The sequence below is a fragment of the Sturnira hondurensis genome, unplaced genomic scaffold (genome assembly GCF_014824575.4).
Source record: "Sturnira hondurensis isolate 20B ecotype Veracruz unplaced genomic scaffold, ASM1482457v3 Scaffold0022194, whole genome shotgun sequence".
Taxonomy (NCBI): domain Eukaryota; kingdom Metazoa; phylum Chordata; class Mammalia; order Chiroptera; family Phyllostomidae; genus Sturnira; species Sturnira hondurensis.
The window spans coordinates 1-23810 of record NW_028094825.1 but is presented as its reverse complement, the minus strand read 5'-3'; the positions used below and the strand labels follow the sequence as shown (position 1 = coordinate 23810).

The following is a 23810-nucleotide window of genomic DNA, read 5'->3' as shown; positions in this document are numbered from 1 at the left end:
GGAATAGTAAACCTATATGTGTGATTTAACATTACTATCTACTATGGCACTGTGTTACTTCTGTTTTCCTTTAAAGTTGTTTTAAATCATTAAAAGTTTTATATGGAGATTTCATTGATAACCTTGTTCAGGGATGATGCCCATCAGTAAAGTTTTACTTTTTTTCTAAAACGAATGGATGCTTATGCTGGTGAATGTTTCCTGGGAGACTTGGGTAATGGTCTTTTTGACCAAGAAAGACAGGAGTGGTGATGTCCCCTGGACCAAGTCAATCCTGTTGTTTTAGGGGGGCTTTGAAAAATCCTTGTGATTTGATTTTTCTATTCCAATAAAATTTAAATGACTTTTTATTTTTGCACTGGTATTGGTTATGGTCTATCATAGTGTGCCTACGTTTAAAAGAAAGAGATGATTGTACCCTCTTTTTTTGTCATGCTAAAGGATTAAGTGTTTTTATATTAGGTTAATGGGAGGGATGGAACAGCAGGCTTCTGAGGAAAGAGAGAAGGAATGAGACGTGCAGATCTAGTGTGGTCATGTGGACTAACAATCATTGTTTCAAACTCCCTTGAACTGAAACATTGAATTGCTCTCCATATCCGTATGTAGATGAGAGATTTTGTGCTTTGTTTTGCAAGAAGTGGACATGTGGGCACTCACACTTGAGAGGACACAAATTCAGTAAGTCCCTTTAGAGTATGGGTTCTACATGATGAAATCTAAAATTAGAAGTGTACATCCATTTTGAAAAGCTGAAATGAGAGTGAAAACAACCAGATGAATCTTTTTAAGGGGCTTAACTTAGCTGAAGAGAATTAGATACTGAAACTAGTCATTCATAAACAGCTGTTTTATGACAGGAAGTGGCTAGTTGTTGTTATATTTCTAACTCCATGTATGTTTTGGTGGAAAATTGACTTAAACTAGTCGAAAGCAAGCAGTGTGCCATGTCTTTAAATCACAAGTGATGCTGAGTCTGGATGTACAGCAAAACAGGGAGAATTGCATGTCTCCCATAATCAAATGAAAAGGTGAATCTGTGTACACAGTTCTAATTATTGAATAGTTTCTTTAGCAAAAGATGAAACTACAGAATTTTGCAGCAAAATGTAGCTAGACTGTTCTGAGTATTTGTGAAATAAAATTAACATGTTGCTAGACTACTTCCAGTTCTTGTGTCCTTGTGTAATGCTTGAGACAGTTTTTATTTTCTCAATATCTTTAAAATTGGACAAACTGATTGAATAAACAAATTATATATAAATCAATGTGGTTTTGTTCATTTTATTTTTACCAAACTTGTCTTTGGCATAGCACATGTATAAACCTTAAAGAGGTAGAATTCGCTTGCAAAGAAATTTTTGAATGTGAAGCTAAACTGTGGAAAGTCATTTTGTCCCAGGAGGTGACACTACTTCTTGCTGGAATAAGCTGGATGGGTCCCATCTATTAGTATATCAGCTTCAGGCTTCAAAAACACTACTCTCTTTTATCCTTCTTTCCTGTTTTTGTAAATTTCCGGCAAGAAAACAGAACACATTTCGTGACGACAAGTATAGCACTTGCCACACAGGCCAGCAGGAACCCAATCACGTCCAAAGAGTGGTACTGGAACCAGTTGAGGTTATAGGAAGCTGGCCGAAGGTGTTTGGCTCCTTTGTGGCGCATGACAAACTCAACCCAGAAGACAGCTCGATCCAGGGGCTTCACTGGCTGGTCGTGATGAATTCTAGACAATTTCATAGCATTTTCCTTATATCTGAAGGAGAAACACAAGGGTACCAACATTGAAAGGAATTAATATGCCTGAATGAGTTATTCTCATGAAACGTTTCTTAAGTGTCATACATACGTTTCAAATAAATTTCACAGAATTGCAGAAGCAGTATATTTTTAGTTGGGTCTTCATAGATGGTTTGGCTTTAAAGTTGACATTTTCTGGTGACAAATACTGTACAAAGTAAAAATGGGAAATAGGGTGGGAGAGTCACCTCTTTTTAGCAGAGGAATCATGGGAGCCATCCTAATGGCTATTCCTGTGAATGAAACAGGGGCTACACAGCAGGGTGGACAAGTTCAGTGACACAGGTCACCACACAGGATGATCTGATCATAAATTTCTAACTCGGTGGGTCCTGGTGAGTAGTCTCATCCCAGGCCAATAGCTTCCTTCGTAAAAGGTTAATGTGTACCTTAAAAGAGCCAGTCCATTATTCTTATGCATCAAAGATAACATACCCTTGAAATGCCTGAGTAATTTTTCAAAGGCATGACTTTGGGGAGCAGAATACATTGACCTCAAACATCTCTTGTTGCCCACATACCAGCTCCATTTACTATAAATGTAACATGTTACCTATTCTGTTTCCACCAATGTGAAAGAAGTATGCTGTACCCGCCAATGTAAAGGAAGTATGTATCTCTCCTTTTCACTTTTCGTATTATCCTAGAATTTCCCTCTCCCAGACCCAGCTCCACTTTCTTCCACCTCCTTAATCTACCAGAAATGAACTTTTTTCTACATTCTATCCTTTGACTCTAAATGAAAAAAAAAAAAAGAACTGCCACAGTGGCATTCTTCAGAGCAATTTGTCATGTATTGATGTTGTTTGGGCCAGTCCTCTCTTATTGGCTGATAAAAACTTAAAAAAATGTTTTGATAGTTTTGGATATTCTTTCATAGATACAAATCAGAAGGTAAAATGCAGTGTTAGGACAATGCTTTCAACCTTTTTGAAGAGAAATTGTTTCATGGCAGTAGAAACAATTCCTCACTAGTCCCTCAGCTTCTACCCTTATCTTTGACTTATTGTGTGTTTCTCACCCAGAATGACATTGTTTTGAAACACTTAGAATAATGACCCTTTCCTGTTCGAAATTTCTGCTTGGCTTCTCAATCCTTTTAGAATAAATTAAAAATCATTTAGGCCAACAAAACCCTACCCAGTGTTAACCAAAGAGAAAAAAAAGAACCCCAAAACCAAAACCAAAACATAAAACAACAAAAAAACAAACCATAGGCCTTAAGTGGCATTACTTTGCAAGAAGAACATGATGCCAAACCTTGATTTAATTCCAGATTTCATTGAAGTCTCAACTTCTTCTATAAATGTAATGCTTAGTAATCAGTCTGGAGTTTTCTGATCAATCCAATGAGGTAATCTGACACTTGGGTCCTGTGTATCTTGCATAGGAAAAAGATGCGATCTGCATTATAAACCCTTGCCATTTAGACAGGAAAGTAAGAAGCTAGGAAAATTCCTGGGCAAGTGGAATGAGGAAACTGAGACAAGGTGAAAGGTAAGATAGTGGCCTAGGTAAACAGGGCTTGCCTTCTCACATCACCATGTCAAAATTACAACTAAACTACAGAGCAACCATTATTCAGAATTGCCAGAAATTGAACTTAATGGAAGTCCTATATGTACGGAATTAAAGAAAAAAAACACACTGAAACTCTTTGTAGGGGTGTTGATGCAGAACAGGTTGGTCTCACACCCACATGGGGCAGATAAAAATCTGGGGGGATATGTCAGAAGCAAGGGGTCCCAGCCCCATACCAGGTGTGCCCAGTCTGGGTCTCAGTGCTGGGAGAATCAGTGAACATAGCTTAGGGCTTTTGAAACCAGTGGGAATTGAGGCTGTGGGAGACAGAAACTGCTAGTTTGCTACACAGCTTCTCTCAAAGGGCCCCTGCACAGACCTGCTCAGACTCCCTCCCTCTGAGCTCCAGCTTGGGAGTAGCACCCTGGAAGGCATCAGAGACAGATGAGATGGAATTGTCTCATACCAGGGCAAGAGTTGCGCAGCAGTTTTCTCCCAGACAGAGGCCACTGGCCTTTTTCTGACCCCTTCCTGCACAGAGTGCGCTGAGAGGTGCCATATTTGAGACTCCATCAGCCTCGCTCACACTATTTTCCCTAGTCTTGTATTTTTTCTGAGGCTCTGCCTCACCTAACTTTCAGGCTCTCCCAAGCTGTTAACAGTGGCTTTTCCAATGAATGGCTTGTCTTAGCTTACGCCTAAGATTTTTCTAAATTCTCTAAAACAAGTAGCATCTGCCCTCAGTGAGCTCTGTACATCTTTCTAATTGGCCAAAGGCTTGGCACCAGCAAGTGCTGGAACTTGTCACAGCTCAACCTTGCTTGAACACCTCTACGACAAGCACAAATGATACCCATCTGCAGGTTGTTTTGTAGCTTATACTGGTAGGCCCTGGACAGAACACAGGTGCTGGCTGTTCTTGGCCTTTACCTTCCAGGAGACCACAGAGCCAGTGTACCTGGTGGATAGGTACATACCCTGTTGGAGCACCACCATCCAACTGTCTAACAAACAGCACACCAAAGGGGTGGACTTAGCAGGTACCATAGCCCTGCTAATGTAAGAGCTGCTCTGTGGAGTGTGCCTGTGCACAACTGATCTTCTACAGTGGTCAGAGGTTGGTGGTCAGTGGTCTCAGCCAGTCTTTTCAGCTGATGGACTTGGGAAAATCCCTGTCATTGACCTGCCATCAGCAATCAAGGCTCAACTACAAGATGGGAGTATAAACAGTCCATGTGGTGGGCCCAACTCTAGTACTGAGCTTGGGTGATTGGGAGGCTGTGTCACTGGACCCTAAAGGAAACCTACTACTATAGGCCACTCTATGAAACCAGGGAGTCTTAGCAGCTCTACCTAATACATACAAACAGTAAACTCCTTTTGGCACAGGGAGACTGCCAAAAGGAAGAGACAAAGAAATGTGGCCCAAATGAAGCACGAAAACAAAACTCCAGAAAAACTAAACAAAATGCAGACAAGCAACCTATTAGATTCAAAGTTCAGAACTCTAGTTGTAAACGATGCTCAATGAACTTAGGGGAAGAGCAGATGAACTCACAGAGAACTTCAGCAGCATATAAAAGCACATGGAAACCATAAAAAGTACCAATCAGAAATGAATGATACATTTCTTTGAAATGAAGAAAAAACAGCAAAAAAGGAAAATCAATCCAGAAAATTGTAGATAGTGTAAGTGGCCTCTGGGACAACTTCAACCATACCAATATTTGCATCGTGGAGGTGCGAGAAAGATAAAAGAAAGGGCAAGAAATTAAAAACCTTTTTGAAAAAATAATGTCAGAAATCTTCCCTAACTTAGTGAAGGAAATGAACATATAAGTTTGGATATAGTAGTCCCAAACAAGATAAACCTAAAGAGGTCCAACCCAAGACACATCATAATTAAAATGCCAAAGGTTAAAGACAAAGAAAGATTCTTAAAAGCCACAGTGAAAAAGCAGTTTGTTACCTAGAATGGAGCTTCCTACGACTGTCAGCTGATTCGTCAAATGAAACTTTGCAGGCTATATTGGAATGGCAAGAAACATTCAGTGATGAAAAGAAAGAACCTATAAGGAAGATTCCTCCTCTAGCAAAGCTTTCACTTAGAACTGAAGGACAGATAAAGAACTTCTCAGACAAGAAAAAGCTAAAAAAGTTCATTATCACCAAACCTGTATTATATGAAATGTCAAAGGATCTTCTTTAAGAGAAAGAAGGAGATCAAAAATAGGAACATTGAAATGGTAATCAATATGTATCTAGGAAAAATTGAATCTAAGAAAACAAAATAAACAGAACAGAAATAGTATCATAGATACAGACAGCTTTTCGTTTTATGGTTGGGAGATGGGAGGGGTGTCAGGGGGATGGGTGAAAAAGGGGAAGGGATTAAGAAGTAGAAATTGATTGTTACCAAATAGTCATGGAGATGTAAGGCATAGCATAGTGGATATAGTAGCTAGAGAGTATATATGCATGATCCATGGACAAGGACTACAGTGTGGGGATTGCCTGAGGGAGTGGAGAGGGTCGGGATGAAGGAGAGCAAAGAGGGAAAAATTAGGACAACTGTAATAACATGAGCAATAAAGTAGTTTTAAAAGATTATTAAACAAGGCTAAAGAGTTTGAGCAACTTAAAGCCAGCTGGTGAATTTCAAGGCCTTATCTCCCCTAACCAAGGACATTTGAGAGCAAATGGTTTATGCCTCTCCTCCCTAACCAGAAAATACTTAGATTAAATTACCCTGGTCTGGGACTTCTTTTGACACTTCTCCTTGCAGTTGTGAGATACCACAGGAGTTTGGGGAAGGGAGGAACACTAATGAAAACAGAGAGATAGCACCTGAGGGAATTGAATGAACTTAGAAGAACCTGCAGGACTCCCCTTTCAGCTTCCCCACCCCTTACTCCCATGAAAGACAGCATGTCAGTGTCCCATAGCCATAGAAAATCACACCAAAAAGAAAAGCCCACCCACCTCCCCAAGAAAAAGCCTGAACACTCGATTGCAGGGGTGACACTGTGGTTCTGATTCCCAGAATTTGTACCCTGTACAAAACTGAAACGAATCTTATTTTCATTTATCGCCATCCCTGAACTATATTCTTCTATTATGTGAGACAAAGAGGCAAATTGGTTCTGGGCTTCTTTCATAACACAGTCCCATTCCTGGAAAGACATGTGTATTCTAAAAATAATCCTTTCTTTTATTTTGCTAATAATTCTTCCAGCACATCCTTCTTTCTATACAAACCTTCAATTTTGGACAAAACCTCTGAGAACCCTTCTAGTTGCTAGTTGTTATTTGCACCACTCAAGAGTCACTTATTACAGTCCATTCCATCTTCAAATTTACTTGGTTGAATTTATCAGCGAGACAGTGGACAGACCCTTGGCAACCACCTGTCCTATCTCTTTCCCTATGCACACTGTCTTGCTGGCACCTGTACCTTCTGGCTGTTCACTGAAGTTGCCAAACGTGTTTCCACCTCAGCACTTGTGACCTTTCCTTCTCCTCTGTCCCCCTCTTAAAGTAGGCTTCCCTGTAACACCCAAGGCTACATTTAACTTCTGACAGAGGCCGTGGGGTCAATGTCATGTGTCAGAGGATCTTTTACTGACCACACTAATAGCACCCAGGCCATTTCTTCTATGGTTTTGAATTTTTTCACTGTTTGATCCATAGATCTTTAAATACAATGCATTGGTTATGTGGTTTCACTCATTTATGAGTTAAGTCCTTTTAATTGGTATGTTTATTACAAAGACTAAAGTATTTGCTTTGGTGTAAGAATGAAGAAATTTCTGTTGGGATGTCCCTCTTCATGTTTGTTCATAAACAGAGGCTCTTGTTCCCCACATGTGGGCTTATTGATGAGGAGGTGTGGTGTAGCAACTATTTTCCAGGAAACATCTAGGCTATAAATATTGAGAGTTTGTTTGCAGTATTTGAGACATTTGGTTTGGGCAGGGTGACTCATCACTAACCAAAACTCTCTCCAGAGACCCTTGGGCATTCCTTCCTGTCTTGGCAACACAGGTTTATTAGACAGTGGTGATAACCCTCAAAGTAGCCCTCAGAAGAGATCAGCCAGCCTTCCAACCTGTTACCTGTCTCCCTAAGGACCTTCTCTAGCAACAGGGGAGTTGTACTTTTATGTTGGCAGTTGGAAATCAGCTCTTGGTTGCTCATTGATTCTTTCTTATATTCAACTTCATTCCTTCATCTCTGCTTGCTTGTAATGTAGTGTGATTAACCAGTCATTTGTTTGAAATATATATTATTTCTTTATTTGACTTATTAAAAGATATTATCCTGTGTGCTATTTAGATGTGAAATTATAATAATTTACACATGAGTCTGTGCTACAAAGATTCTTAGCGAAGACAGAAATCAGTCTATGAGTATAAATTGCTACTTCCCTAAAACAAAACACAAAACAAAATACTGTATAGTGTAAAGTATACCCTACTATGTTTCATTATAAAATAACAAGAAAAATATATGTATCCTAAGTAAGGAACTAAAAATTTTATACATTTTTATAACTACTTGGTAAATTGTCATGAAGTAAATACATCAATGTACCTACTACATAGTACTGATACAGGATACCACAAGCTGTAGAAGTTCCCCATTTTCTTGGACCTTTCAGTCACAAATCCCTTCTTCAAATTATTACTATTGTTACCTTTGACATCATAGATTATTTCGCCTTCTATATGCATGGGAATCACATAATAATAGTAGTTTTTGTCTTTTCATAGCTATTATTAGTTGATTCCATTGTTGTAGAGAATTCAGCATATGACTGTAGCACATTATTCGTTCATAAAGTTAAATGGACATTTGGATTGTTAATATATATTTTAGCTCTTTCTACTATTGCTGATGCAACTATTTTTGTGTGTGTCTTTGGTTTATATATTTATACATTTCTGTTGTGTATATACCTAGAGGTGAAATTGCTGAGAAGAAGGTGAATGTATCATAAAGATTTCAGTATTGACTGTGAATTTAGAAAGTGTTACTTAATGTTCAAAATTTAGAAATTTTTAGTCTAGGTTTTTTTAAAATTTAGTTCTAGTTTGGTTGAACATATCCTCTTTACAATTTGACAAATTTCAAATATGATTCTTGGCTTTGGCCCCAGCATGTATGCTGAATTCCTCATTTTTTTCTTGTGTTCATATCTTATGTCTGTAAAATTATATATTCTCCACTGTTATATATATGTCAAAGATTGCACTTTTAAATTGGGTTTCAAATCTTTAATTGTATTCCTTTTTACCCTCTTTTTATATTATAGATTAAAGATGTTTAAAAACATCCTAGTATGACTAAAAACTTGTATTTTGGATTTTTTTGTTTATTTATACTTTTTTACTTGGGGATTTATTCATAGGTGTTGCCCATTAATAATTTATATTGTTTTGAAACTCAACCTATTTATCATTAGAAAATATTTATCTTTATTTTTAGTGGTGCATCTGGTTCATTGTGTCTGATAGTAGTATACCTAGGTTTTCTCTTATGATCACCGTTGAACTAGATCATTTTTCTAACTTTTTACAATCTTGTTGTTCACTTCTATTTAAGGAAGCCCTCAAAGTAATATACAAACTTAATTTTAAAGATCCAGTTTGGCTTGTGTTTAAGTGATTTAGTCTGTTTACATTTTCTGTGACTACTTACATCTTTACCTATGTTCACTCAAAATCTTAGGTAGCATTATTATAACATAGCCAAACTTAGAAACAAGCATAATGTCCACAAACGAGTAAATAGAAAATTAAAATGTGCTCTATATCATGAATTGTTATTCAGCAAATCAAAGCTACAACTGGGATGAAACTAAAAAAAAATCATGATATATGAAAGAAGCTAGTTTCAAAAGACCATATATTTAATGACCTTCTTATACTGAAAAGTCTAAAAAGACTAATTTATAGAGACAAAAAATTGATGAATTGTTACTCGTGCGAGGGGCACAGGAGTGACTTCTAAGGCATATGACATGGCTTTTTGGGAGGGTGTAAATACCCTAAATTTAAATCATGGTAATAGATTCATAGCTCTGTAAACATGTTACACATAGTTATGTACATAATATTCATAAATATGTTTAAGTGATTAGGAGAAAATAAGTTTTTGAGTATAAAGAGATTTATATTTTCAGAAATGTTAGGTATTGAATTGGGAGATGGTATGATCTATCTTCTAGTTCATCATTATTCCTTCTATATGTTCTATCATATTTTTAATGGTTTTTGCAATTACATATACAACTTTATTTTACTGGAGAAGAAAACTGTTGCACTACATGGCTACCCATTAAAAACATGAAGTTAAAATATAACTTTGAAATAAATGAGTTGTTGAAAATAAAAGAAGATTTAAGATGGCTTAAATCATGTTAGTAATCTCAAAATTAGTCTCTTAAAATGCGATGAAACTCATATGCATCCTTGAGAGGAGAGCTTTTTAATAAATAATATTAAAAATGTGATACTTACGAAGGGTCATTAATGACTGTCTTCAGTGCATTGAGCAAATCTCTGCTAGACATTGTGTTGATGTCCAGTCTGACAGCTGCTCCCTTGACCTTCATGTGGGCGATGTTATCAGGTTGATCCCCAAACAAAGGGAGGCCCACCATTGGGATCCCATGGTAGATGGCCTCATAGACGCCGTTGGATCCACCATGAGTTATAAAGGCTTTCGTTTTTGGATGACCTGGGATTGGGTGGATTTAAGCAAATTATGAATTATAAATCTTGGAATAAAATGAGTGTTTGTAAATAAAGGTGTATTCAGAAACAGACTAGTATACATTTCAGACTGCATTAAAATGTCTTTCAGAACTATGCGCTGGCAAATACGGGTGTATCCACTGGACCATGGATAGCATTTCATGGTATCACCATGAATTGGTTCACCAGGAAAGTGAGTGGAGCTTGGCAATAGATTAGCACCAAGGTCTCACCCCCAGGGCACTTTAATTTTAAGAGGTTGAGAACAACAGGAGAGTTCTCAAAAGTACTGCAAAAAAGTCCAGTAGAAAAAAGTCCAGGACAGCACGGTGTCATTGGTTACACTTGGCCTGGCATATTTGGCTTACATGTTGATTATGTTTCATCCCTGATATTGTCACTAAGAGAGACACTGTTGTCTTTTACACTACAATACACATTTTAAAGAGTGGTAAAGTAGTGCAATGTTTTGTTTTATCCTCAACCTCAACTGAAGTTGGTAAATGATCTTCAGTAGATGTTTATGAGAAATCTGTCATGAAAATATATTACAATTGACAAAATGCTGTTTAAAATTTGATACTCTGAGACAGTCCCTAGCGATAGCTTGTTTTGAGCTAGACATATGGAACTTGCTGACACAGGCAATATTTAACCAGTTACAAGGCCCAGCTTGGCTAGATAGAAAATATCCAATGGGAAAACCTTGCCCACATTCTTCTGAATTCAAGATTTCTCACACATGTCTTGATGGTTCATGCCAGAGATGATGTGTTTCCAGCAAAACAAAGAAAGTAGCCTGTAGGAATATGCCTGGAAGTTTTTAGGACCACAGATGTTAGTCTGTACTTTTTTTCCTGCTACAATATACATATTACATTGATTAAAGTGTATCATTAATACAAAAAATAATGTCTTTCAGAATTCAAAGGAATAGGCCCCTACATCTTCCAGAGAGACAGTGAAGGCTTACATAAATGATTGGTGTGTTTCTGATGACTTGGAAATGAATACAAATTGCCAGTGGACAAATTGAAAGAGAATAATCTGGGTAAAAATATATAAAGTGATTTTAAAAAGTGGGGGGGCATTTTAGAACATATTTTCTAAGTAAAGTGGTGAAGTCACTGAGTCTCAGATGTAGGGTGTCAAGGCAGCACCCAATGTGATGGTGGTCGCACTGGGTCAGAGGAAGAAATTCTGTTTCTTTTACACATTATAAAAAACATGTTATTACTTTAGAAAGAGATTTTGACATTTTTTCCAAGAGAAAATGGAGAGTCACTGGAAACAAAAGATGGGCTGATGTTTTCATCACGTGTATACCTTTAAGTGGGTTAAAGGTTTGGGGTAAGGAGAAATTTAGGAGACTGGGTGATAACCCAGAAATTGTTGAGACATTCCATGTGAGAGGAAATTGCACATGAAAGAGGTATTTTCTTTGTGGCCATAAAGAATGTGACTGTGTAGAATAAGATGTCAACTGTTATGTCTTATTCATTTCCCCTAAGACTGTGAAATACATGTAAGGAAGTTAATTTTTATTTCTGAAGCTATCAATAAGAAGTGTTCAAAACTTTTCTTTCCTAGTGAACTGTTCATCACTCTGGATGAACTGATGCTGATTTCAGTGTTTTCCAGAATCTTACCAAGAAAATCATTCTGGGGGATCCATTTATACAGGCGAGTGTTTGGCCCTAATGTGTCTGTTTTTTTGCCTTCATATCTCCATATAACCTGTTAGGGTAAAGAAACAGAACTTTCCATGAGTCAAATTCAACATTATGACACGTTAAATCTTAAATAGATTCAGAGACATCTAGTTCAACCCCTCCATCTTACAGAGAAGGGAATGAGGACAAGGCATGTTGGATAATGAGAACCAATAAAACTGACCTAAGAGGAGTAGATACTCCTATTGCATGTACTTGTTTTTATATTCAGTCAGGTGGGAATGCAATCATGATGTTAGGGGTTAGATAAATAAGAGTATCAGTGACTCTCTCAAGCTTATTCAAAGTTTTAGGTAGTCACAATTGTCGTGCAAAACCCAGAAACTTATTAATAACCTACACATTACTATTGCTTTAACTATTTATTGTACCAGCTCTTATCTTCCAGATTTAATATTAAACTGTTCATTTCTTTATGTATGAGAGTGAAGTCATTTAATTATAGTCACTAGTTCCATATTGTATTCTATTAGGATTATAAAATTACATAATTACATAATTTTAATTACAAAATAAATGCTCTCAACTACTTGAGATTTTTAAACCATTCTGATGTTTAACAATTTATTATAAATAATACATAATTTCTGCTTTAGGAGCAAATTTAGCTTCTTTAAGATGACTAACTATGAATCACTATTCCCTGAATGAAAAATTTCAGCTGATAACTTTTACATGAATTTTGTGTTGTCAATCTAGATGGGATTGAAAATCCTCTTATAATGTAAGAGAGCTTTTAAAAGACCATTGGTAAATTATAAAAAATAGTATAGGTATTGAAAAGATCAAATAGTATTATAAGGATAAATTTTATTCAACTGAGGATTTACACCTCACAATGTGCTGTAATGCAGAGAGAGGATTGACTAATGTGGTTAAAATAATCACAAATGGCCAAGTGACTTCTAAGTCGAGTACCTAAATTAGGTTTAAAATATGAAGTTTCTAAGAAAGTCTCATAGGGCAGACTCTAGTTTATAAGTAGTTAACATTTATTTGTTATGTGAGTGTTAAAGTAACCTCAGTTTCCCAGCAAATCAGCAAAAGTATAGGGACAAATCCCCATTAGTTAGAAACGTAAAAGTACTTCACAAGTACTCTGAGGGTTCAAGTGTATTTTCTGAATTAGACAATTGACTAACATATTTTATGGAGAAGGTATTAGAAGGGTCTCAAAGTAGGCTTACATTTGGTTGATTTTTGTTTTTTACAACTATATTCCTTTGTTCTCCACTCAGGAGAGGTTATTTTTCTGATGGGATGTTTCTGGGCCACAGTTTACAAAACACAGCACCACCTTGAGTTTTGGAGTTACCTGCACCTTATCTATTGAATCTCCTGCTTTAGAATTTATCATAGCCCACCCCATCTAGGAGGTTTCTCTCTTGTTTTTTACTGGCCTGTTTCTCTCTTGCTCTATATCATTGAGGGTGGCTTCAGAACCTTCCTGAGCCCTGGACATCCTTTCTCTGAACATCATGTTGAAGAACACGTTAAATAGGTCGGTTACAAAATTCAGAGAAAGGAAGGAAGGCCTGAATTACTTGACAAGCCTAAATTGCATGATGCTTTTCAAGCTGTTATCATCCCTTATTTATGTTACTGTTAAAATGCAACTGCTTTTTGAGAACATCTGTAGGGTACACAGTTCCCTAGGGTTCCTGCAAGAAAAGGGATCAAGCGGGCAGGGTAGAATTTGGTGATATCTGGACCTGTCTCCAGAGCTGTTATAATACCAGACCTCACACTGTACCTCTGAAATACACTTCTCTGTGGTCATCATGTTATTGCCAATGTTATTACCAAACAGAACACTGTCTGCATCACTTTAGATCATGCCATGGGCCCTTTGTTTTGGAATTGTTATCTATGATAAACTGGAACTGTAAGAAGAGAATACCTTTCCTGTAGAAATTTCTGCAATCAGACCCTTTAGAGAATTTAACACACTCCTTGTTTTTCTACTCTAAGATGCTTTATCTAACCTTTTGAGGAATCTGGGCCAGGGCTGAGGCAATCATATTGGCCTTTTCTTCAGTCAATTTCGAGACCATCGACCCCAGGCTAAACACCACAATACCATCTTCTCCAGAGCTCTGGACAAACTGTTCCATTTCCTGTGAAGGAAGAAAGTTTCCCATCACAAAAGAGCAACAGCAGAGTGAACACCGGTGAAAGCACTGCTACAAAAAACTAAAGAGAGAAAATCAGTGATTGTAAGTAGTTACTAGAATGGTGCCTGATTTTAAAGACTGTGGTTATTTATACATAATATGAAGTGACCATCGTACCTTTTCATTTCTGTGTGTACAGTGGAGTTGCATTTGCATTCTTGTTCAACCCGTCTCTGAACTTTTTCATCCTGCATATGGGAACTGTCTTTCTTATAGTGTAATTCTCCATTTTCTTCCCATCTCATCCATCCCTCAGCAATGTCATTCTGCTTTCTGTTTCTGTGAGTTTGAGTAGTCCAAGTACCTTATATATGTGGAATACAGTGTTTGTCTTCTGTGACTGGCCTATTTCCCTCAGGAAAATGTCCTTAAGATTCAGATATGTTCCAGCATTTGTTAGAATCTCCTCCAAATTAAAGGGTTTGTAATATTCCTCCACAGATATCTCTGAATCACCAGAAAGATGAATAAGTGTGCCTTAGAGCAAATTGATCCTGAAATATCTTTGGAGGCAAAATACACAAAACTGAGACTTCCATTCTTTGGGCACATGATGAGAAGCCAGGGTTCTTCTGAAAAGGTAATAATGCTGGGAAAACAGAAGGCAGCAGGACAGAGGAAGATCAAATGTGAGATCCATGATTCTGTAAAGTAAGCCATAGGCATTAGGCTACAGGAGCTGTGAGGGCTGCTAAGGTGAGGGTTTTGTGGATATTTCACTTTCATAACATCGTCAGGAGTCACAGCTGACTCAAGGTTGCAAAACACAAGGTACTCCTGTGTGCATAAGTACCATATTTTTTTTATTGATTTATCCGTCAATGGACCCTTGTGTTGTTTTCACTTTTTGGTTCTTGTGAATAGTGTTGTTATGATTTTGGGTGTGGAAACATCTGGATTATTTTGCCATTTTTTTATATACATCCAAACCAAGTGATCATTGTTTTAAAATTTTTGAGGCACCTCCATTTTTTTTCTACCAGTGGCTGTGTTTAACAGATCTAATCCCTTAGTTCCTTTGGAGAACACAATTGATGAGTTTGAATTCTTTTTGCTTCATGTATTTGTACAACGTGTGTGTGTGTGTGTGTGTGTGTGTGTGTGTCACTGGCTGGGCCACAGGGGGCTACCAGTTGCACCCCACCCTTGAACATGACTGCTGAAACCCAGAGTGGAGCCCCTGAGGGCGATTTACTCCGAATGTCCCAGCTCTGATCTGATCTGCCTACCCTGCATGGAACTGAGCCCAGCAGGAGAGGGCAGGTGGTATTTATAAAAAAAGATCTAGTTAGTCTTCCATTGTGAGTGGAACCTGCACACAGGAGGGGAGCAAGCTGCATGCCTTGCACTAGTTCTGCAACAGTGCTTGCAGGGACCCCAAGGGAGCTGCACTTTGAAGTTCCTGGCTCCAAGCTGTGGCCCCTGAACCCTCCTCTTCAAGGAATGGAACCCAGTTGAATGGGGTCAGAGAGACTTGGAAAAACAGATCAAGGCAGTACTGTGCTGGGGGTGGTGCCAGCCCTCTGGAGGGGACTGAGCTGCATGCCTCTCTCTAGCTCTGCAGCTGAACTAGAGGGACCACTAAGAGAGTTTTTGAGGACTTTGTGCCACATCTCCGAGCTCTGAGCTGTGCCCTCTTCCCCACTGTGGAACTGTGCTTGGCAGGATGGGCCCCATGGGATGGGGAGGTGCAGATCAAGGCAGCCTTTCAATGGGCCTGCTATAGGCCCAATAGGGGAGGGGAGTTATCTGGTCCTTTTTCCTTAGTTCCACAGCCATGCTGCCAGGGACCCTGACAAGGGCCTCTTCTGTTGAGGGTGGAGCCTGCTTAAAATGTGGGCAGGGGGAAAGATTCATTGGCATTTGAATGCTATGGTTCCTCCAGGAAAAGAACAGGCCTCATGTCCCTGTGGGTGCATCCGACAGTCCTTCTTGCTGGACTCCAGTGTGGCAAAATGGAATTGCTACTATTTTAAGGACCAGGTTAGTGGTCACCTGCTGCTGCAGTTTGTTGTAAGAACAAGTGAGCCTGACCCTCGAGAATGGCTCCCAAGGGCGATGCAGGACGTTGACTTAGGACTTGGATCTAAGTAGGGGATCCTCTGGATCTCCCCCTGAAGCCTCGTTTTCCAGATCTTCTTTTTGTGGCTTGCATACACCCTGATTTGGCTTAAGACTGCCAGAGCCCTGGGTGAGTGCCAAAGAGTGAGCTCCTGTGTGTTTGCCCTTTAGGAGAACACCTGGGATGCCAACAGTCTCCCTTGTCCTTCCAGCAGACAGAGTAGAGTCCCTGGTGATTGTCACTGCCTGGTACTATGCAGACCTCTCTTCCTGGCCTTGGTTCCCTGGTTTGGGGTCCTGACATGTGATTGAGACCCGCATGCTCCCTAGGGGAGACTTGTGCAGTCACAGAAGAGTGATAACTCAATGGATCTTTCCTGCTGCTCAGCTGCACCACCTGGGTACAGGGCCAGCTTTCTCTATGTCTCTTCCCTGATTACCATTCCCTGTGTAAGCTTCTCCTAGAAATCCTTGGATATAACACTCTTGTTCAGGTGTTTTTNGAGACCCGCATGCTCCCTAGGGGAGACTTGTGCAGTCACAGAAGAGTGATAACTCAATGGATCTTTCCTGCTGCTCAGCTGCACCACCTGGGTACAGGGCCAGCTTTCTCTATGTCTCTTCCCTGATTACCATTCCCTGTGTAAGCTTCTCCTAGAAATCCTTGGATATAACACTCTTGTTCAGGTGTTTTTCATTGGGTTATTGAAAGTTGATTGCTCTTAAATTTAGCTGTAATCCTGTTTCACATAAGGCAGAAGTGTGTCCATCTTCACCTCTTCTACAGCCACCTTGGATCTCCTCACTATGTGTTTTTATTAGAGAATTTATTGCATTTACATTGAAAGTAATAGGTGATAGGTGTACTTTTGTCACTTTGTTCATTGTTTTTTAGTAACTTTTGTAGTTGTTTTTTGTTTTTTTCTTCCTGTATAGATTTATCCCTTTTGGACTGCTGGTTTGGTTTATTTTTTGTTTGTTTCTGTAGGATTTTTTCTTTGTTTTGGGGGGCTATGTTTTTTAGATTTATGTTTTTTTGTTACCATGGGGTTCATCTTTATTGACCTATACCTATAACATCTACTGTAAGTCATGTGCATTTTTGTGATCTTCCAAACTTTACAGAAGAGCTGTATTTTACTGCCCCCTCTATATTTTGTTTCTGACATCATATTTTATATCCTTTTATTTTTGTGCATCCCCTATGTACTTATTGTTATTTTGCTAATACTGTGTTTGAATCTTTATACTAACATTTTTAAGTTACTTATTTTATTTTAAACAACTGTTGACATTCAATATTATTTTACATTAGTATGAGATGTGCTGCATAGTGGTTACATAATTATATAATTTGCAAAGCAGTCCCCCAGTATTTCTAGTACCATCTACAACTATACACAATATATTACATTATTGGTCATATTTCCCATGGTAAATATTTATTGTTTATTGATTTATTTATTTCTGCCTAGTGTTTAACTTTTTTTTTGTTGTTGTTGTTCCATTACAGTTGCCCCTGCTTTCCCTCAATATTAGTTTTTAAGTGGCTGGTCTGTTGTATTTATTATATGCTTATCTTTACCAGTGAGATTTCATTCTTATTCCTGGCATGGACTTTTTATTTATGTTTAAAACAGCCTTTTAATATGTCTTATAAGGCTAATTTATTGATGATGAATTCAAAATTTGTCCTGAAAAATTTTTAATCTCCTTTCGCACTCCATGACAAGCTTGTCTGACAGAGTATTCTAGGTTGTAGGTTCTATTTTTTTAGCACTCAAAATATATTCTGCCACAACTTTCTGGCATGTAACTTTTCTCCTTAGAAATCAACTGATAATTTTATGATATTTCCCTTTTGTGTGACTAATTTTATTTCTCTGGCTACCTTAAAGTTTCTCTGTTTATTATCAGCTTTTGTCATTTTAATTTTAACATGTTGAGAGCTTCTCTGCCTGGTTTAAGGAGCTGTAACCCCCCCCCCCCCATGGCTAAGTCTGAGTGAGTGACCTTCAGACCATAAGCCATTAAGGAGACAAGGCTTATTTGCCTGGCAGGAGCACCACTTCTCCTCCTTTATCCATACTTGGCCCCCAGTGCTTGATCAGTTGACCAATGATGGGTAAGATTCCCCAAAGGGGGAATGACCTAAGACAGGCATTATCACATGGAGGCCCCATGGAAGAACCTGGGGGGGCTATGGAGAAATAGGGATGGATCGCTAAGGCGATGGATCCTCCTTACTCGGCTTTGACAAAGCCTGATTGCTCAGTCCATCTGCGAGAAGTCTCCTAAATTTCTTGGCTATCTTGCCTCCTCTGCCTGACTTAAACCTGAAACAGTGAAAGAGGTTGGTGCAGCCCTGTGCTGGAAAGGGCAGGCTCCCTGGGAGATCGGGCCTGAGAAAGATTATGTAAAATCCTGTGAAAACTGCTTTGCTAGGAATGCCCTTAATTAAATGATAAAGGTCTGAGAAGGAAATGAGTTTCTCCGCAGTGCTCCTCATCTCCCTCCCATTTCTGCTCCCCACCCTTAGTTATTTTCCATGTGTCCTTTACACTTGTTCATGTGAGTCCATCCCCCTTTCCTTTATGATTCTCTCCTCTCTCCCCTCTGGACCCTGTCAGCCTGTTCCGTAATTGAGTGTCATTGGTTATATTTTGCTTGCTTGTTTGTTTTGTTTAGATTCCTGTTAACGGTGAGATCATATGGTATTTGTCTTTCACCGCCTGGCTTATTTCGCTCAGCATAATGCTTTCCAGTTCCATCCATGATGTTGCAAAGGGTAGTAGTTCCTTCTTCCTTTCTGCAGCATAGAATTCCATTGTGTAAATGTACCATAGTTTTTTGATCCAGTCATTTACCAATGGGCATCTAGGTTGCTTCCAACTCTTGTTTTTTAAAAATTCTTTCTTGTTTTTCTTCTCCTGATTTTCACTATTCTGTCTTTCAGGTTGCTACCATATTCTTTATTCTTTATTCTGTTGATTCCTCTACATATTTTGTTTTCATTTTAGGTATTGTACTCTTCAGGTCAGATGGTCGTGTTTTATAACTTGTAACTCTTTTTTAATGTTCTCACTGTGGTCTTATATTCTTCTATCATGTTTGATGACCATCCTCATGACCATGACATTGAATACTTTATGAGGTAAATGACTTATCTTTGTTTCTTTAGAGGTTGTACTCCTGAGTTTTTTATACTTTCATTGGAACCATATTTCTGTTGTTCCTCATTTATTTTATAATCTCTATTTATTTTTAAAGATTAGATAAAGAGGTACCTGTCTTTTGAAGTGGTTGCTTAAGGCACACAGGGTAGCCACAGGGAAGGCATACCTAGGCCCAGTTTCCCAGAGTGCACACCCCAGGGGCACCCTGCTAGCCTGGCTGGCTGGGTTGGGCGCTGCCAGGGGCATGTGGCTGCAGCAGTGTCATGGCAGCTGGGCTGTTTGAGCTTAGAGTGGGTGTGGGGTGAGCAGGCTAGGGCACAGTTTGGAGGCCTTGCACATGGACTACCGTATTTGAATTAAATTTCTGCCCATGTTCTCTGTGGAAAGAGAATGTAAACAATGGCAGTTGCTGGCACTTCCAATCCCAAAGAGTTTCCACAGAATCCAAAGAGTTCTCTCGGATTTTCAACCTTCTCTATGCAATCTCTCTACTTTTGTCGTATTGAAGCTGCTCTATCAACCCTCAGTTACCTTTCAGGAGGACTTGCTCTACATGGAGGTATATATTCATTGTGTTACATGCGTGAATGTGAGTTCATGGTCTCTTTACAGTGACATTTCAGAACTCTCCCCTAAATCACTTTGTATACCTGGAATATCACTATAATTCATGGATCTGGTATTATTGTGTGAAATTTCCATGAAATAGCTGTAAGATTCCAGCATTGTACTTGTATAGGTACTTGTTAAACAAGTACCTTGTTAATAGTCAATAGTCACTTGTTAAACAAGTGACTATTTTTCTGGCTTATTTACAAATGACACCTTTTGTTCTGAAATCATATTCAAAATGGATGACATAGTAGAATGCTCTACATGTAACTAGCTAGGAGGGGCCCTCATCACCACCTCACTGAGTCCCCCAGGGATCACGTGCCCCGAGGTGGGACAGGTACAGCTCGTCGTTCTGCAGCAGAGATCTGGTCACCTTCTTGAGTGGCTCAGTTCAATGAATATGAAGTTCCTGGTAAAGTCATGTTCCCCCAAAATTGTTTCAGAATTATTCTGTGTTTCCCAATCTTTATCAGTTTCAAAATTTCATTACCTTCTGTACTGGAGAAATTTCTAATTGTTCAATGTACTTACTACATCCTCACCCCACATATGTAAAGAGTGAAATGCTTAATGGATATCTGGTCCAAGTGTCATACTAATTCCTCCTGCCCCTTTGATCGTTTGTTTTAAATTGTTGTTTCTCTCTGGAAAATAATAACCTGACCCTTTAACATGGAAAGTTTAATTTTTCATTCTCATCATTATTTTATGGTTTTGTTTTAGAGATTAGTATACAATCGACATAGAACATTCTGTAAGTTTATTAGCAAAGTGTGTTGAGTTGATTCATTTGTGTAGTGTAGTATGAGTATGACCTTAGCATTAGTGAACACGTCCATTTGGCCACATACTTATCTTTTTGTGGGTGTGGTGAGAACAATTAGTATCTAGTCTCTAGAAACTTTCAAGTATATAATAGAGCACTGCTGGCTATAATCATTACATCTCCTGAACTTAATCATCTTGAGTTGCAAGTTTGTACCCTATGATCACCTTCTTCTCAACCTCCTGTGTCCTTTTCACCACTCTATACTAATCATCATTCCACTCTATGTTCCTATGAGTTTGTGTTTTTAGATGCCACATATAAGTACATGACACATTATTTATCTTTTTCATTGTGACTTACATCACTTAGCATATTGCCTTCACGGTTCATCTGTGTTGTCCCAGATGGTAGGATTTCCATTTTTTCTCATGGCTGGAAAATATTCTGTTTTGTGTGTTATGTCTCGGTTTTTTGTTCACACCTATTTACCCATTCATTTGTTGACAGACACTTAAGTTGTTTCTATTTATTGGCTATGGTGAATAATGGTGCGATAAACACAGGTTTACAAATATATTATAATATTTTGTTTTTCTTACTTTTGGATATGTTCTGAGAAATGAGATTTTTCGATCATATGGTAGATCTTTTTTAATTTCTCAAAAATATCTATACAGTTTCCCATAGTGGTTGCAATGATTTTACAGTTCTACTGACGATATACAAGGTTCTGTTTTCTTCTAGATCATTGAGTTTTCTCACACAACTAGTTTGAACTTTTGGGGGGGTAAGTCATGTATATTCATGTGTGTATTTGGTTGCTGGAGGGTTATTGTCAAACTTGGTGATTTAAGTTTTTTGGTTTTTCATGTCCTTTAAAGTTTTGCTGTGCTGTTTTTTTTTTTTTTCATTTGAATAGCAGTCCTTTAATTTCATCTTTACTGCTTTCAAGGTAGAAATACCTTTAGTCAACACTGACACAGATAAGGCTTTTTCAGACCTCGTCTGAATATGCCAGCTCCCTGCTTCTGGCTCTCTCTCCTGGGTGAATTCTTATATCTGGATGTCCTTCTTCCACCCTATGAAGCACCAGCCGGATGCTGATAACCTCCCTATTTTCCTGAAGGTGGTGCTATAGCTCCAGTGTGTAGTTTCTCGTGAGCAAACCCTTGCCTGCATTCTGCTCTTGGTCTGAAGCCTTCTCCCAAATCTTGTTCTTGCTGCTAAGCTTAGCAGTTTGTACATGGAGCTGAGTACAGAGGACAGGATGTATGGGTTTGGAATGCAGTTCACTCTTGGTGCCCAAGGCTAGTTGGGGGATCTGTAAGAGAGGTTTTCTTCCTAGTTTGTGATCAGGCTTCCTGATGGAGGAGGGAGTGCAGTCAGCAGGAACTGTGTCTCTTTAATGCCCTCTGGGAATTTTATGTGCTGTTCTCTCAGTCCCTTCCCTTTCACCACTTACTGAGCTCCTAATTTAATATTCTGGATGCTGTGCGAAGGAAATGAGCCCTTCGGAAGCTCATTTCCAAAGGGCTGTTTTGCACACTAGGGAAAGCTTACCCTCCACTGACTCACTCGTCCTCTCCCCTGTTGGAGAAATTATAGGCTCTCTCTTAGCTTTAAACTGCGTTGTCTTGGAGGAGGAGTGATGCTGGAAAAGTTAAGCTTCTCTCTACCTCATACCAAACCATTTAAATGCACATATTTTGTGCTCCAATAGTGTGCTGGGACTTCATCCCTGGAAACTTTGACTTCCACAACAGCTCCCTAAACTATAGGTGACTGCCCAAGTCAGGGTTTGTAGGTGCTCCTGGACTGCAGCCAGGAGGGGCAGGAACAATTCATAACATCCTGTAGTCATCACAGCCAGTACTGGTGTCTCTCTGCCTATTACCTGATGTGCAGGTGGGCGAGATTCTTCCATGCTCCCTGGCATGTAATGCTAGATACCAACTTCCACAGAGACATTTTTGTTCATGGGTAGAAAGGACTTTTTTGTTGTTAAAGGGACAGAAAAAGGGATATTTTATGCTCACTTATGCTTGATTGCTGTTGTCACTCCTGATGCAGTATGACCAATTCCCATGGGATATTCTCTGGCATTATAGTAGCATTACATTCTTTCTTTATTATGATACTTTTCACACAGTTTTTATTATTTGCTTATATCTTTTCAAATTTAATATCTTGTGTGTGAGAGCAAACATTGTGTCTGTTCCTGTACACACCCATCAGTTATCCTTGCAGTATTCTAGTGATGTTAAAAGCATTCCTTGAATTATGGCTGATACTTTGTTATGCATTGAATTGAGAAGGTCTTAATTTAACTGAATCGATGTCCAAAGCCTACCAAGTATAACTCTTTATCCTACAGTGATAATGACTTTCAGACTCTTGTAATAGTATAGAAATATATGAGTTTCTAATTGTCATGTTACTTTCCTTCTATTCTCATATCTTTCCCAGTGTGATCAGACATTCTACATGAGGAACACAGAATCATTACTCCTAAATATGCAAAGTAAGCAAAGTAAAGCCAGCATGGATAGGATTACCTTAGGCAGAGGTTTGGCAGGCTTGCAGTGGAATCCTCCAATCAATTCAAAATGTGGCAAGAGTGGGCGAGGAAATTCAAAATCCCAATAGGTTCGAATGAGCCACATTTCAGCTTTCCCCGTCAACTCAAATACAGTTGTGGGTCTTCCTGAAAGAAAAAAAGCAAAGAGAAAGTAGATCAATTGAGAATGTTGTAATGTGAATATACCATTAAGTTTTCTGAAAAAGCTTGGGATATTGTAGCCGACGATATTTACGCTGTAGGTGGTTTTATTAGCAAACATAATTACATAGTGTACTTACTTTATATTATGTTGTTTGTAGATATGAACTATACATAAGATAAAGTGTAATAGTTTTTCTTCTGTAACGTCACATCAGTACTTTCACAATCATAGAAAATGATTAAACATAAGCAAATATAGACTTTAACATGTATTTGTTTACTCTGTAAAGCTGCAACAGTTATAGAGCCAAGTGTAAACAATGAGTTCAACTCCTCAATCAATTAATTCTACTATAGCCATGGAAACACTTTCTCCTAGATTATTTCATGTGCTTTCTACAGTTTAGCAAGCAAGTCACTGGTAGAATAACTTCATTAGGTTTATTTTAGGAACTTCATAATCCTTGTAAATTAATAT

The 23810-nt window shown here is 38.5% G+C and overlaps 1 protein-coding gene across 1 annotated transcript; it reads right to left on the bottom strand.

The window, feature by feature from the left end:
• Nucleotides 1-1352: 1352 nt before the first annotated feature.
• On the bottom strand, nucleotides 1353-23450 carry LOC118978916 (UDP-glucuronosyltransferase 2B31-like). Its single transcript, XM_037034708.1, has 5 exons — nucleotides 23166-23450; nucleotides 13801-13932; nucleotides 11732-11819; nucleotides 9846-10065; nucleotides 1353-1759 (listed from the first exon to the last, which is right to left on the bottom strand). Exons 1-5 carry the CDS (start codon nucleotides 23448-23450, stop codon nucleotides 1480-1482), a joined length of 1005 nt encoding a protein of 334 aa, XP_036890603.1. The 3' UTR covers nucleotides 1353-1479.
• Nucleotides 23451-23810: the final 360 nt, after the last annotated feature.